Source organism: Triticum dicoccoides, chromosome 5B (assembly GCF_002162155.2).
Source record: "Triticum dicoccoides isolate Atlit2015 ecotype Zavitan chromosome 5B, WEW_v2.0, whole genome shotgun sequence".
In the NCBI taxonomy this organism is placed as follows: Eukaryota; Viridiplantae; Streptophyta; class Magnoliopsida; order Poales; family Poaceae; genus Triticum; species Triticum dicoccoides.
Window position 1 is genome coordinate 717,338,126 of NC_041389.1, and position 13,363 is coordinate 717,351,488.

Genomic DNA, 13,363 nt, shown 5'->3' on the forward strand with positions numbered 1-13,363 from the left:
GAGGAAAGGATGACTACACCAGGCTGAGGAAACAGCAGACATGACCGAGGTGGTGTAGTCCATGCAATTGATGTTCTCCAATCCATATTAGGAACTACTTTGGAGAGATACTGCATTATACTCTTCTCCACAAGAATTAAACAAAAGAAAAAACCAAGCCGGTCATGTAGAGAGCCCAATTACTGGATGCCCAACTCCATCCCCACAGAACTCTCTGGGCACAGGACTGGAAACATGAAGGATACTATCCGAGCGATCCTAAGTCAGATCCAGTAGTGAGCCATTCAAGAAGGCATTTCAATATCCAGCAGAATCCAGTGTAGTATGATTTGGTTATTTCACCCCAGAACAAATTTGTATCCAGAAAAGGCAGTTTCTACCGTGAGAATTCATAAAGTTGACCATGTATTGAACGGTCAGCCAAAAATGACCATAGTCCAACAAAAAAAATAGGGAGCTACAAGATTTAGCACCGCCCTTCTCCAGATTAAAGCGTGCTATATTAGAAAATAGTGTTTTGCATAAAAAATGTTAAATATATCCCAAAAATGTTAAATATGAGGCATAATCTATTGGAGTGGAAGCACAAAGTCAGCCAGTGCCATCGATCCAATTTTAAACTTTAGTTTGAACCGCCCCCTCTCTTCCCTATTTTCTCTCCATCCCCTGCAGACCGGAAGTGACCACGACACCGGCTCGATTCGTCGAGCCGGCAGTCAGATCCGCCAGGCCCGTCCTAGGATTCGTCGGCCCCGACGTCCCCTGGACCGCGTGCTCCCCATCTCCTCCACGGCCACACCCCCTCGTCTCCTTCCCGTGGCAGATGCATCAAGAGGAGGAGGAGCACGCGCATGCGCATGAGCAAGCAGCAGGAGGAGGAGCTCAGCGAGGTGGAACCGTGGAAGCACTAGAGGAAAGTGTTACCTGGTGGTTGACTTGCCGCCGTTGCCGATGGCGTGGCTGACATCACCCCTTCCGGTGTTGGCTGGAGTCGAGCTGGAGATAGCCGCCGCTGTTGCCCCTCATGAGAAGACGCCGCCGCCGCCGCTCAAAGCTCGGGTGGGAACAGGGAAGGGGGAATGCGAACTAGGGTATCATTGCCTCATTGGTTAGGTCTGACACTGAGAATGAGAGGGGTATGGGCCGTCGCCCGCCAAGGGGTGTTTTTGGGCCGTTGGGCTATTGTTTTCTCTGTTTCAGATTTTTGCATGACGCTACAACGCTATAACACTACAACTTCTACCTCGGAAATAGCGCGCTATTATGCGATTAGCACCATAGATGCCAAATTTTGTATTGTTTATTGCCAGAATACCATAATGCCGGCTATGACTCTCTTTAGATGAGAATCATCTTCTCCAGTGAGCATCAAAGTTTGGCGAGGGCTTTCGAGGTGGAGAAAAAGCTAACTAGCCAAGAGAGGGAGGACTTAGGCTATAACAGTGCCTCTAACAATAATCGAAGGGCCTCCCACTGCTCCAACATCCTTCTTTGCCACAAATGAATGTAGTCAACCTTCATTTCTAGGCATCAAACACATTGTACATGGATCAACATTGTGGCGTCGTCAACAACCTAACTTGGAAAGATATCAGTCTACAAAACAGAGAAGAGATAATTAGGCAGCTAACCAAGGATCCCTCAATCCTAGGGATTGGTTGCAGTTCATGACATGAGATGGAAGGTGGAAAAAAAGTCCAGGATCATGAGCTAGCACTCACCAAGAAACCAGTAGCAATGTATAGTGAGGTGAAATGCTCACACCAAGCACGAGTGGCTTGCTTAAAACCATAAAGAGAGCGACGAAGATGACATACCATGTCGTCAAGAACAAAATACACTGATGGTGGCTGTATACAGACCTCGCACAACTCACCATGCATTAAGAAATGCATTCTTGACATCAAGTTGAGAGACAAACTAGTGGCAAACACAAGCCATGACAAGGATGCGAACTGTGGTCATGTGGGCCACATAAGAAAATGTGTCGCCATAGTCACGACCATGCTCGTGATGAAAGCCACGAGCAATAAGACGAGCCTTGTAGCACTCAAGAGAACCATCACAACGAGTCTTAACCTTGTAGACCCACTTACAACTGATGGGAGTGTGTGGGCAGGCCAAAAGAGCACGGGTTGGGTGGAGGACCAACGGCACACGAGAGTGGCTTTCCATCACACGCGATCGAGAGGAGTGTCTACCGAGTGAACCTGATTGGAGCGAGACAGGCAACGGTTGCGAATCTAGGCAATGCGAATGTGCCTAGGAGCATGGGAGCGAATCTAGGCAATGCGAATGTGCCTCAACGGCGGGATTAAGATGGTGGTGAGAGGAGACTGAGAGGAAAACTCGAGTAGAGAAGACCAGAAAGAAAGATCAGGAGGGAGACGAGTTGCGGCTTTTGGAGTAAATATTGAATCCCTAAACCTAACTTCTGGCACCATGCGAGGAACTATGCAATTTGTATTTCCATGAGGCCATAGGTTGTGGCCCCATAATGCAACAGAACTAAGAGATGATATTGTGGTTACCCACATGTGAGGGGAATGTGATTTGTATAATTACCGAACTGGACCTTTTTAGAATCCAATGTATAGATAGGATATGGTAAGAGTTTTTTACATCTATACACACTATCTACGCTGATTTCATACCCAACACACTAGATATATTATTCATAATATCCGATGATATTAGGATTTTGGAGTTTTTTAGCAAGATTATCCAACCCTCTTAAATGGGATAATGCGAATAGAACTTCAATAAAAAAACTTTTCATATAGATGTTACTTATTTATGACATGGTGTGCTTGACTCCTAATGTTTTACTTGTGGAAGTTTACCGCCTTCTAGAGTTAATTATGTGCTTCTAGCTGTTACATATCACATTGTAGTTCTGTATGCCCTTTACTCTTGTAATTTTGTCCGGCATTTAAATACTCTTCGCATGTGTGTATTACCCGTTTACTTGTGTATATTCTCGGAATGAGGCATTATGCTACCCTGCCAAGTCTAGCTCCGACATCATCTGTATACCACTCTGCTTCCGGATCCAACGAAATAATGTGGAATAGGGTACTGCAAGTCTACCCTCATCTGAGCAGTATCCGGTCAAATCCACTTCACTTGCACCTGTAGGCTACATGGCACAGATCATGCTCCACGCCGCCCGATGATGAGTAACACCCTAAGGTGTGAAGAAGTTAATCTTGAAATCATATCATACCTCCTATTCTTTGGCGAATGCACCAATGGTAAAAAAAGGATCAAATGGCATAATGCGGGCAAGGCTGTCCAGCTATCGCCAACACCAAGGGTGTTCGTGGCAGGGTGGCATCACGACATCATACAATGTCATCCGTTGCTCCTTTATCACAACCAATGTTTCCACCACACCCTCCTATATGGTCATGACATCTTGTAGGTGGTTTGATGTTCTTGAAGGTGTCCCTGGTGAGTCTGGTCGTCATTGGCCGTCAACTTGCCCCAACGAGACTTGATGACAAAATCTATGGTGAGCACAAGGAAATTATGTATTTCGTTCACGGCATGGTAAATGATACAGAGGAAGTTGCATGGTTGTGCCTTGAATAGGATGAGGCACAAGTCAAAAGAAGAGAATGTATCCTTGGGTCATAATTTTACTTTATCGGTTGTTGTTTTGCTCAAGATAGGCTCTTCTGCATATGTAGGAAAGGCCTCTTTGCAAGTTCACCATGAAGATATCGGTAAATAGGAAAATCTTCAATCCAAATTATATGGAAAAATGTGAACATGAGAAAACCGAGTATACCCTCAATCCCAAGGATTCCCATAGACCTTGCAATATGGGAGTCCTTTGGGATGTAGGTCACCGACTCACAATATGAGGTTACTTCATGTCCCTAGATGGCCTAAGGTAACTCCATTTTTGTGGCAAAATCATCGCATATGGATTTACACATAAGCCATTTGCTACATAACGGGATACCATGGCATACTTCTCCGAGAATCACCATCGATCTATTGTGTAGAAGGTCCCACTCAGACTTCTATGAAGATGCGCTGAATTGTGTGATGGCTAAACTCACAAAATACATGTGACACTGGTGGTCAAATATTACTAGTGTTAAACCTTGAGAATTTGTTATTCTAAGCCTTCAGAAAGTACCTAATAGCTCTTTAATGTTCAGACACAACGACGATTCTAATTACACATCAGAACTATGTTTGTAGTTGGTTGTACAACACAAAGAAAGATCGGTTAACATCTCAAATCAAACAGTTATAAGGATTTGGACCAAATGACCATCTACAAGTAAGGTTTCAGAAAGAGTTCCCATGTTATTGGAAAATAATGAAAAATGTTAAAACTAACAATAGCAGTCGCAAGTAGAAACATGGTGATGACAATTTTTGAGTCGCGGCAATGGTCGAAGACTGCATAGAAGGTCATAGATAAATTCCAAAAGGGCAATGTTACATCAGCGAGAACAAGTCACAGGAGAGGGAAGATATTGGAATTGGGCCATGCTCGATCTAATTAGGATGGGCCATAGGGAAGAAAGAAATAGAAATGATTCATTGCAGTTGGACAAATAAGGAAGGGTTGTGACAAATCAAGAAATTACTGGCTAAAGGAGACAAGAAAGTTGAAAAGATTTGTGTGGCTCTGGATGAAGTTGACGAGAAACAAAAGAACTCGATGGAGTAACAAATAACCATGGACTTGCCAAACTAAAAGATCCTTTAGAGATCTAGCTAAAGAATGCGTAGCAAGGTCGAGGGGTCAAGGCTGACAATATTGAATCTGAAGAAAGAAAGCTAACAATAAGAGTTGTGTCCACTGATCTTGACCAATGACATGATGATAAATACATAAGAGGTACCAGAATAGATTGCCATGGCGATAGAGGTTAGGCACGGATGCTAGCAGAAAGACGCGGTACATGTTTGTGTGATGTCCCATACATTGTAGTTCATGGGAGGTTAGGGATACTATTCGCAGTGTTGTTGCTCACAACAAATTCTAATCATAACTACAATGTAGACACAATTCAATCTTGTACAAGATTTCTGGATTATGTGAATACAAAAGAACTAGTTCTATGGGTAGGTGGCGCTAGAGGTACACAATGTATTCATACATCAACCATGTCAGCACTCTGCCCACCCTCCTTTTGTTTCTCTTACCATACATCAGTAAGCCTATGCCATCATTGACATTTGGTAGTGTCAACACTAACTAATGCTATTGGTGGCAATTCTTCCTACTATAGCTTGATTCACGGGCCTGACAAACATGTCGAAACCATTCTTCCTCATGGGCGGCGCCACTGGTGGAGAGCCGCGATGAAGACCAATTGTGGTGCTGGTGTTGGAACAACCGTCGACCATGAGTTTCCTTATCAAGTAAAATCTTTACACGATGATGAAGAAAACACTATAATGGTGGAGGAAGGTTTGTCAAGAAGAGTGGTGGTACAAGCATGCGACCACAAGTCACTATACTTGATCTCTCTCCATGACGGGCCTTTCATAGAAGTTGTATGCATCATCTTGTGCCCACATGTCCCTTGTACATGAGATTGACGTGATGAAACCCTAGCCGTTGGACGAATCGTCCACCATTTCAATCTCCGCCAATTTCCCTCGCCTTCGACAACCGATATAGCCTTAGGAAGTAAGGATCAATATCTCGCTAGGAGTTTAATTAGGTGCCTTCTTTGTTAGGCTTGTGTTTGGTGGTGATGGCCCCATGGTGGTCTCCCAACTCCATCCTCGCCCTAGTGTGACCATCAGGATCTACGTCATAGAGCTAGTGATTCTCAATGCTCGTTAATTTGTGCTCTGCACCTTCTCTACTGGTTGTACGTCCGAGAAACAATTTGGTAGCCTTCCTTACAAGGGATTTTTGGTCATATTAGGTTCTCACCACTTCAGCTAGGCAACTCATGTGTCGGTTTCAAAACCTATAAGGTTGGCCTGGCTTGTGCAAGTTTGATCTTTTGTTGTTTCGTCACCGAAGACATTGGAGAAACATTAGACATTATATCGAAAGGACATTGATGTAGCTTTCAATTTTATCGTGGATCTTCTTGTTGGTGGCATTCCAGTTGTTGTGGTCCATTGTACTATCGTTACTCAATCAATAAAGCTAGCTCATTGTTCTGAATCCCCTTCTAGCATTTCCTCCAGATTAATTTCCATCCGCAGCTCATCAGCCAGACACCTTCGTCGCCCATGCTTCATTTCCTTCTACTCTACTACTAGTGATCCATTCTCCAATTAATGACACCAATCTGAATCATCTTCTCTTGTAAACCCGGAAGATTCATTAATTTACTGGAACTTACTATTTACAGAAAATATGAACTTTTGGGAAGGTCAAGCACACTATTTCTTCTAATCTAACTTGTCCCAAAATAATTTTTTTTCACTAATGTACACAAACCTGGCGGGGTGGCCCCTACAGCCATACACTAAGCTCCGCCAGTGTGAATGAGAACCCACAAAAGAGTTCATGACTCACATTAAAGAGAACTAGTTCAAATTTCCATACTAGAATTTTGGATAAAGAAAATGCCAGACAGCTGTCAGGCAACTATGCAAGAGAAACCAACAAGATACCTTCACAATGAAAGAAAACAAGAACAGCTATAAATTTGTCTACTACAGATTGCAAGTCATGGTGATCTTAAAATTCCCTAGGGCTGAACTGCACGTACCTGTCAAGACCCAAACATGCAGGTGTCCTACTTCAATAAACTAGTAACACTAATCAAATTAGCACCACAACTAGAACAAAATAAAATTATCATTGCGCATGCCCTCTCTGCTGTGAAAGGGTGACAACACTAAATTAGCTGCAATATCTCATGTACCCTGTTCTTTGTAGTAAATCAGGGAGAAACATGTAAACAACCACGAATGACTAGAGTGTAATACCTAATTTTAGTAGCCACTAAAAGAAGATGCAACACGTACCATGCCGCACTAATGCTTTAGAAAGCCACTGCTACCAGTTGCTAATTATAGCATTTATTTTAAACCAAGCCATTTAGGTCTCAGTGTTCAGCAGTGAAGCAAAACAGAAAAATCCAAAGAACATACCAGATTCATGTGCTATGTTGATAGCAGTGCATCTGTGTAATCATAAGAAGTAGCAAACCAAACATCATGTCACGTTCTCGATTGGACTCACCATTAGTATTACTGGCGTTTACAACAATCTACATGCTTCTTAGAGCTAGTATATATAAAATTCGCTAATCAAAATAAAATCTAAAATCATAAGGAGATTATTAAGAGGGGGCTGAGATAACTCTGGTGATGTCTCAACTCAAAAGTTCTTATTTTCTACTCGATTAAATTTAGCTCTACCACTATCAAACTCATCAATCAGTATATATTGATATCATCTGGGTGAACTTTGTAGCTATAGCAAATAATGCCATAAATCATCTCTCATCTCCCAAAACTAAAAGACACCTCTAATTTTTTTTCTTGGGGCCTATCTAGTTATTGCACATCTAAATGACTCAACCAAACATAAACAAAAATTAAAAAGGAAAAAGAAAATACACACATGAATCTCCGCAAAAATCAATGACATAGGACTTATAGATGTGCAACACTTAGGACACATCTAGATGTGCTTTAGCAAAATCAAGGAAAACAAGAAAGACACATCTAATTTGTAAATTGATCAATTGTCTTGCGTCGTATGCCAGCCCGTTAATTAAATTATTGGTTATACAATCTAGAAGAAAAATAACTGCGCGGTATACCTTTAGGCTCGATTGCTGGAGGAATAAATCAAGTGATCGCCGGGCTCGTGTACTCGATGATGGCATGGCGCATCGATCGGTACCGCGGCAGGAAGATTTACACGGGCCGGAACGGCGGCGCGACTCGCTATCATGGCGCCGCGGCCGCAGAAGGCGCAGAACGATCTGAACTGGATTTTTTTATAAGAGAACTGGAGATGGCTAGTCAACTCACGGTGCTGACCTAATAAACATTAAACATGGGCTGTTCTAAAAAAAGCATTAAAATGGGCTTGTTTTGGGCTTGGGTATTCAGCGGAACCTGGTTAACTTTGGGCTTCTACGGATAGTACAGTAGTAATATACTTATCCCTCAGTACCTCCCTCAAAAAAAAAAATGTATCCCTGAAAAAAAAACGTAGTATATACTTCTCCAGTATATATACCAGTGGAATAATTCTCAAAAAGAAAAACCCAGTGCAATAAATCAAATTAGTGCCACAACTAGAACAAAATAGAATTATCATTTTGCATGCCCTCATTGCCGTGAAAGGGTGACAGCAGCAACTTTGCTGCAGTATCTCATGCATATAACCTGTTCTTTGTAGTAAATCACGAATTACTACTAATGAAATAACTGAACATGCAAAAACCACGAATTACTGAACACTATGCACTCTTACTACTAATGCTTTAGAAAGCCACTACTACCAGATGCTAGTTATAGCATTTAATCTAAACCAAGTCATTTAGGTCATAGGGTTATTAACAGTCAAGCAAAGCAGAAAAATCCAAAGATCAGGTTCATATGCTGTGTTATTAACAGTCAAGCAAGTGCATCTGTGTAACTAATCATAACAAGTAGCAAACCAAACATCAGCGATCGATATAACCTTCTGATCAAAAGTACTTTCCCTCCGTCAAGTAATTCCAGACGGCAAGAACAACAATCTACGTACGTACTTCTTAGAACTATGCATAAAATTCGCTGAACAAAAACAGATGTAAAACCATAAGCAAATGATCAAGAGGGAGCTGACATAACTGCCTGGTGATGTCGAGCGGCACGGGTCCTGTCGCACACTCCGGGCACATCCAGTCTTCGTCCATGGCCGCCGGAGGCTGCCGCACGACGTCGATGCAGGCTTGGTGGAACCCACGTTCGCAGGCGTCGCAGATGACGGTTGCCCCCGGCAGCTCGGGGAGGCCGCAGGACGCGCACGGGTTCCCGCCCCACCCCGGTACTTCCGGGTGCTGCACCGGCGCTGGAGGTAGCCCCTCCGCCGACGAACCTGCCGTCGCGGCCGCAATGGCCGACCTCCACCACAGTTCCCCACGGTGGTACGCCAGCGGTATCTCGCCGGCTTGGTGCGTGAGCAGCAGCTGAGTCTGCACGTTGGCGGGAGGCGGGAGCTGGGGTGGCCGTGGCGGCGGCAGCGGAGGAGCAAAAGGGGGCGACTGGAGAACCGGCGGCGGCAGCGGCGGAGGAGCAAAAGCGGGCGACCGGAGAACCGGTGGCCGCAGCGGCGGAGGAGCAAAAGCGGGCGACCGGAGAACCGGCGGCCGCAGCGGCGGAGGAGCAAAAGCGGGCGACTGGAGAACCGGCGGTGGCGGCACCTCCAGCGAAGAACCAGCGGTCGCGGGCGCACTGGCCGTAGCAGCAGCTAACCTCCAGGATTCCGCACGGTGGTACGCCAGCGCTAGCTCGCGGGCATGGTGCGGCAGCAGCAGGTGGGCCTGCACGTTGGCGGGAGGCGGGAGCTGGGGTGGCGGCAGCGGCGGCGGAGGAGGAGCAACAATTGGGATGGCGGCAGCGAACTCGTGCGGGGGCGGCTGGTGAACCGCCGGCGGTGGCGACGGCGGGGGTGGCTCGTTGAGGTCGATGTCGAGATGTGGCGGGCGATCCATGGCGAACAGGGGATCAGGTTCGTGCTCAAGCTCAGGCTAGGGTTCGATTCTGGGCATAGCAATGGGGATTGGGGAGGGAGGTAAAGCAGAAGCACACGAGCAAAGCGGGGCTGGGTCAAGGCAGGGATTCCGGGGAGAAGAAACGGACTCGGGCTGACGGACACGTGGACGAGGGGCCGGGGACGCGTAGGTGGAGATGGGCTGTCAGTGAGCAATGCCGTGCCTAGGGAGATGGTCCCGGTGGCGCAGAGCGCGTGACGCGAGCTCTTTCGCTTGTGGAGCGGTGCTCTACCATCGGTTGATGTTGACGGCGTCTACCATCAGTTCTACACAAAGACAAAACACGTTAAGTGTACTGGTAAGACATGCAAAAGCAGCTTTTAATTGCATGCTTTGCTGAAATACTACGAGATATACATCGAAATCATTTATTAATTTCTTTATTTATTAGCATCTAGTATATTGCTATTATATATAGAAAAATCTTGTATTAGTTAGGTGCTTTGCTGGAATATGAGAAATTTATTAAAATCGTTCATTAATGTCTTCTTATTATACGAAATATATAGAAACCATTTATTAACATATACATTGGAAAATCTTGTATTATAATTGTTTGCTCTGCTAGAATACGAGAAATATACTATTGAAATCAGTCATAAATATATATTTTGAAATGGACGAACGACTGGCTAGGGACGCGTAGGTGGAGATTGGCTGCCAGTGAGCAATGCCGTGCCTGGGGAGATGGGATGCGGTGGTGCGCAGCACACGACCTGAGCTTTTTTGGCCTGCGGAGCGGTGCTCTACCGTCGATTGGTGTTGGCTGCATATATTATCGGTTGTACACAGAGACAAAACACTTTCAGTGTACTGGGTGGTAACGTATGGAAAAGTAGCTTTCAATTGCGTACTTTGCTGGAACACGAGATATACACCGAAATCGTTCATTGTCCTCATTTATTAGCATTTATCTCACTAGTATATATTGAAAAGTCTTGTATTAGTTCCGTGGTTTGCTGGAATATGAAATATATATTGAAATTGTTCACTAATGTCATCCTATTATAAAAATATATAGAAACCATTTATTAACATATATCTTGGAAAATATTGTATTAATGTGATCACATCCGTAGTCCTAATGATTTTTAGTAGTGGCTTTTTATTTGCGACTTGAATTAGAGTGTATCAAAGCTATAAATAAGAAATATAAAACAATGATGGATATCGTTTACCTTAGTAGTGGCTTGCAGATTTTCTAAAAAGCAATTTTATGAAGATAAGGAGATGTCAACTTACTTTGGTATTGTATATGCTGGCCTTCGTTGTGTTTGGCTGTTGGTTTACACACTGCCAAAAGAGGTTCAGTGCACATTTGTGGGTTTCACCAGGGGCGGAGCCACGTTTGGGCCAAGACCCGGGCCCCAGGCTTGCTACAGTGTAGCTACAGTGTCAAACAATGCACATCATGCTTTCAGTCAAGCAAGAAAATTTTCATGGCGCCCCGGGCCCAGGCCCCGGCCTGGGTCCTGTCTCCGCCACTGGGTTTCACTAAGCATACCCTTTTTCGGTCATAAACGAGAACCAAATATTAAGGTATTTATTAATGGATTTTTACATTTCTGCCCTTACCCGATGCTCACCATACGATTTTGCCCCTACTTTCAAAGGGTGCTCAGTTTTGCCCTAAACAACATGACATATACTCGCACAGTGAAACGTCTTTGACAAGATGGAAATTAAACATAAGGGGTTTTTGTATAACCAAACACAATTGCTTTGGGGCAAAACCGAGCATAGTTTAAAACTATGGGCAAAACTATCGAACAAGGCACAAATGTGAAAATCTCTTTATTTACATGTCATGTGTACGTACGACGTAAAATTGCACCAATAAAACTCTAAAGGTGGAGATATTTTTGCCTTGTCATAGTAACTGGTGACTAATCTTTTAATGATGATATGTTAGTAGTGACCAACCGGTGTGTTTACAAATTATAAAAGTTTCATTTCATTGTTGTTATGGTAATTTATCTAAAAAATGTTCACAGGTTAATGTGATTATATTTTGCAGAATCGATGAACTTTTGATAATAATTATTAGTATAATTGTAAATTTATTTTCATCCTAGTTTAGAGAATATCTTAGCCATAAATATTGAATAATAACCAAGTATAGAAAGCATTTAGATACGGTATGGATATTTTTGATAAATAAATTTTCAAGGGATTTTTTAAAATTTTGATCAATGAATTAGGCAAAACCTAAAATGTACTGATTTGGGTTTATATTCGCCGTTGGATAGTGCTTGTTGTCAAATATCAAACAAGCTTGAGTTTGCAGAAGTTATGAAAGTTTGGGTCTTACTTGCCTTCCTCATTTGTGCTTGGGCCTTTGGCAGAGCCCAAGCAGTAGTACCACGTGGCTCCACGGTAGTACCGCTTAGGCAATACTTCCGCTATGAGCTACCGCGGCTACTACCGCTTGGAAAATTCCTTCTCTCTACTCTCTATTAGCTCGCGGTAGTGGCACAGTAGTTTTGCTTGTGCGGTAATTCCGCCTATTACTACTGTTGCTACTTCCGCTTGTGTTCGAGGAGTGTGCAAGCTTTTGTTGCCCATTTTTCTCTCGCAGTAGTTGGACGGTAGTTACATCGTACTACCGTTTTGCGCGGTACTTCTGCTCTCGTGCCGCTCCACTGCCGCTGGTCCCTCTGTATCCAGTGACAGTACAGCTCACTGTAGCCAGTAGTACCGCTCCAGTGGAACTACAGTGCTTGTGCCCTGCAGTACACAGTGGGTGGCACTGGAACTCCGCTTGAGCACGAGCAGAGTGCATAACGGTTGGATTTGAACCCCCACTATAAAGGGGTCTTCTTCCCCATTGCCCCTAATGGTTCTTGGCAGGCTTTCTCCTCCATTGTTGACCTCCAAAAAGTTTTGCTTTCTCTCCATTCCTCCCATGATTCTTTCTTTTTGAGGGGAAAGAGAGAGGAGATCCAGATCCACATTTCCAACAATCCATCTCTCCTCTAAGTGAGGCGAACCCTTTGGATCTAGATCTTGGAGTTCTTTTGTGTTCTCCTTGTTCTTGCTCCCATATTCCTCCATAGCTTTCGTTGCATTGGTGGGATTTGATAGTGTGGGGTTTGAGCACCTCGTCTGTTCTTGCCATTGCATCTGTTTGACTTCTCCATGGTGATACGTGGAAGCGAAAGTTGAGAAGCTTATTACTCTTGGGTGTTTTGGCACTCTAGAGATTGTGACTCTTGTTGGGTGCTTGGGCACCCTAGATGGTTGGTGGTGGTGTGGTGCTCAATCATTGTGGTGTAATGCTCTGAGCAAGTGTCATGGTCTCCAATTAAGTTGTGGAGATTGCCCCAAGAAATTGTACGGGTTCGATGACTGATGAGTCCAAATTATCAGATTTTTTTGTTATTACTTTTTGTGCCTACTCGGTAGGCTTTGTGAAATTTTACCACGTTCGGACACTTATGTTTGTCGTTTTTCCTCGGCTAAAACTTGTTGGACCAAAAATTACATTGTGGAAGAAATCTCATAAAAATGGTTGTGAAATCACATATTTAATGTGATAATCATTTACCATAAGTAAGGGGATCTAGAGGAGCAAAGGAGGAGCCGATGCACCGCCTCCAGATCAAAATACGACGTACAATGAGATCGCGACTTCTTGTATGAGCGGT

At 44.0% G+C, this 13,363-nt stretch overlaps 1 protein-coding gene across 1 annotated transcript in view; it reads right to left on the reverse strand.

Annotated features, from left to right (window-relative positions):
- The window catches only part of LOC119310719 (methyl-CpG-binding domain-containing protein 9-like), a 20,483-nt gene extending 10,827 nt beyond the window's left edge, over positions 1 to 9,656 (reverse strand). The window contains exons 1-2 of the mRNA XM_037586367.1: positions 8,789 to 9,656; positions 925 to 1,012 (exon numbers count right to left, since the gene is read on the reverse strand). Coding sequence (XP_037442264.1) covers positions 925 to 1,012; positions 8,789 to 9,656 — 956 coding nt within the window. The remainder of the gene's footprint in view (positions 1 to 924; positions 1,013 to 8,788) is intronic.
- Between the last annotated feature and the right edge of the window lie 3,707 nt (positions 9,657 to 13,363).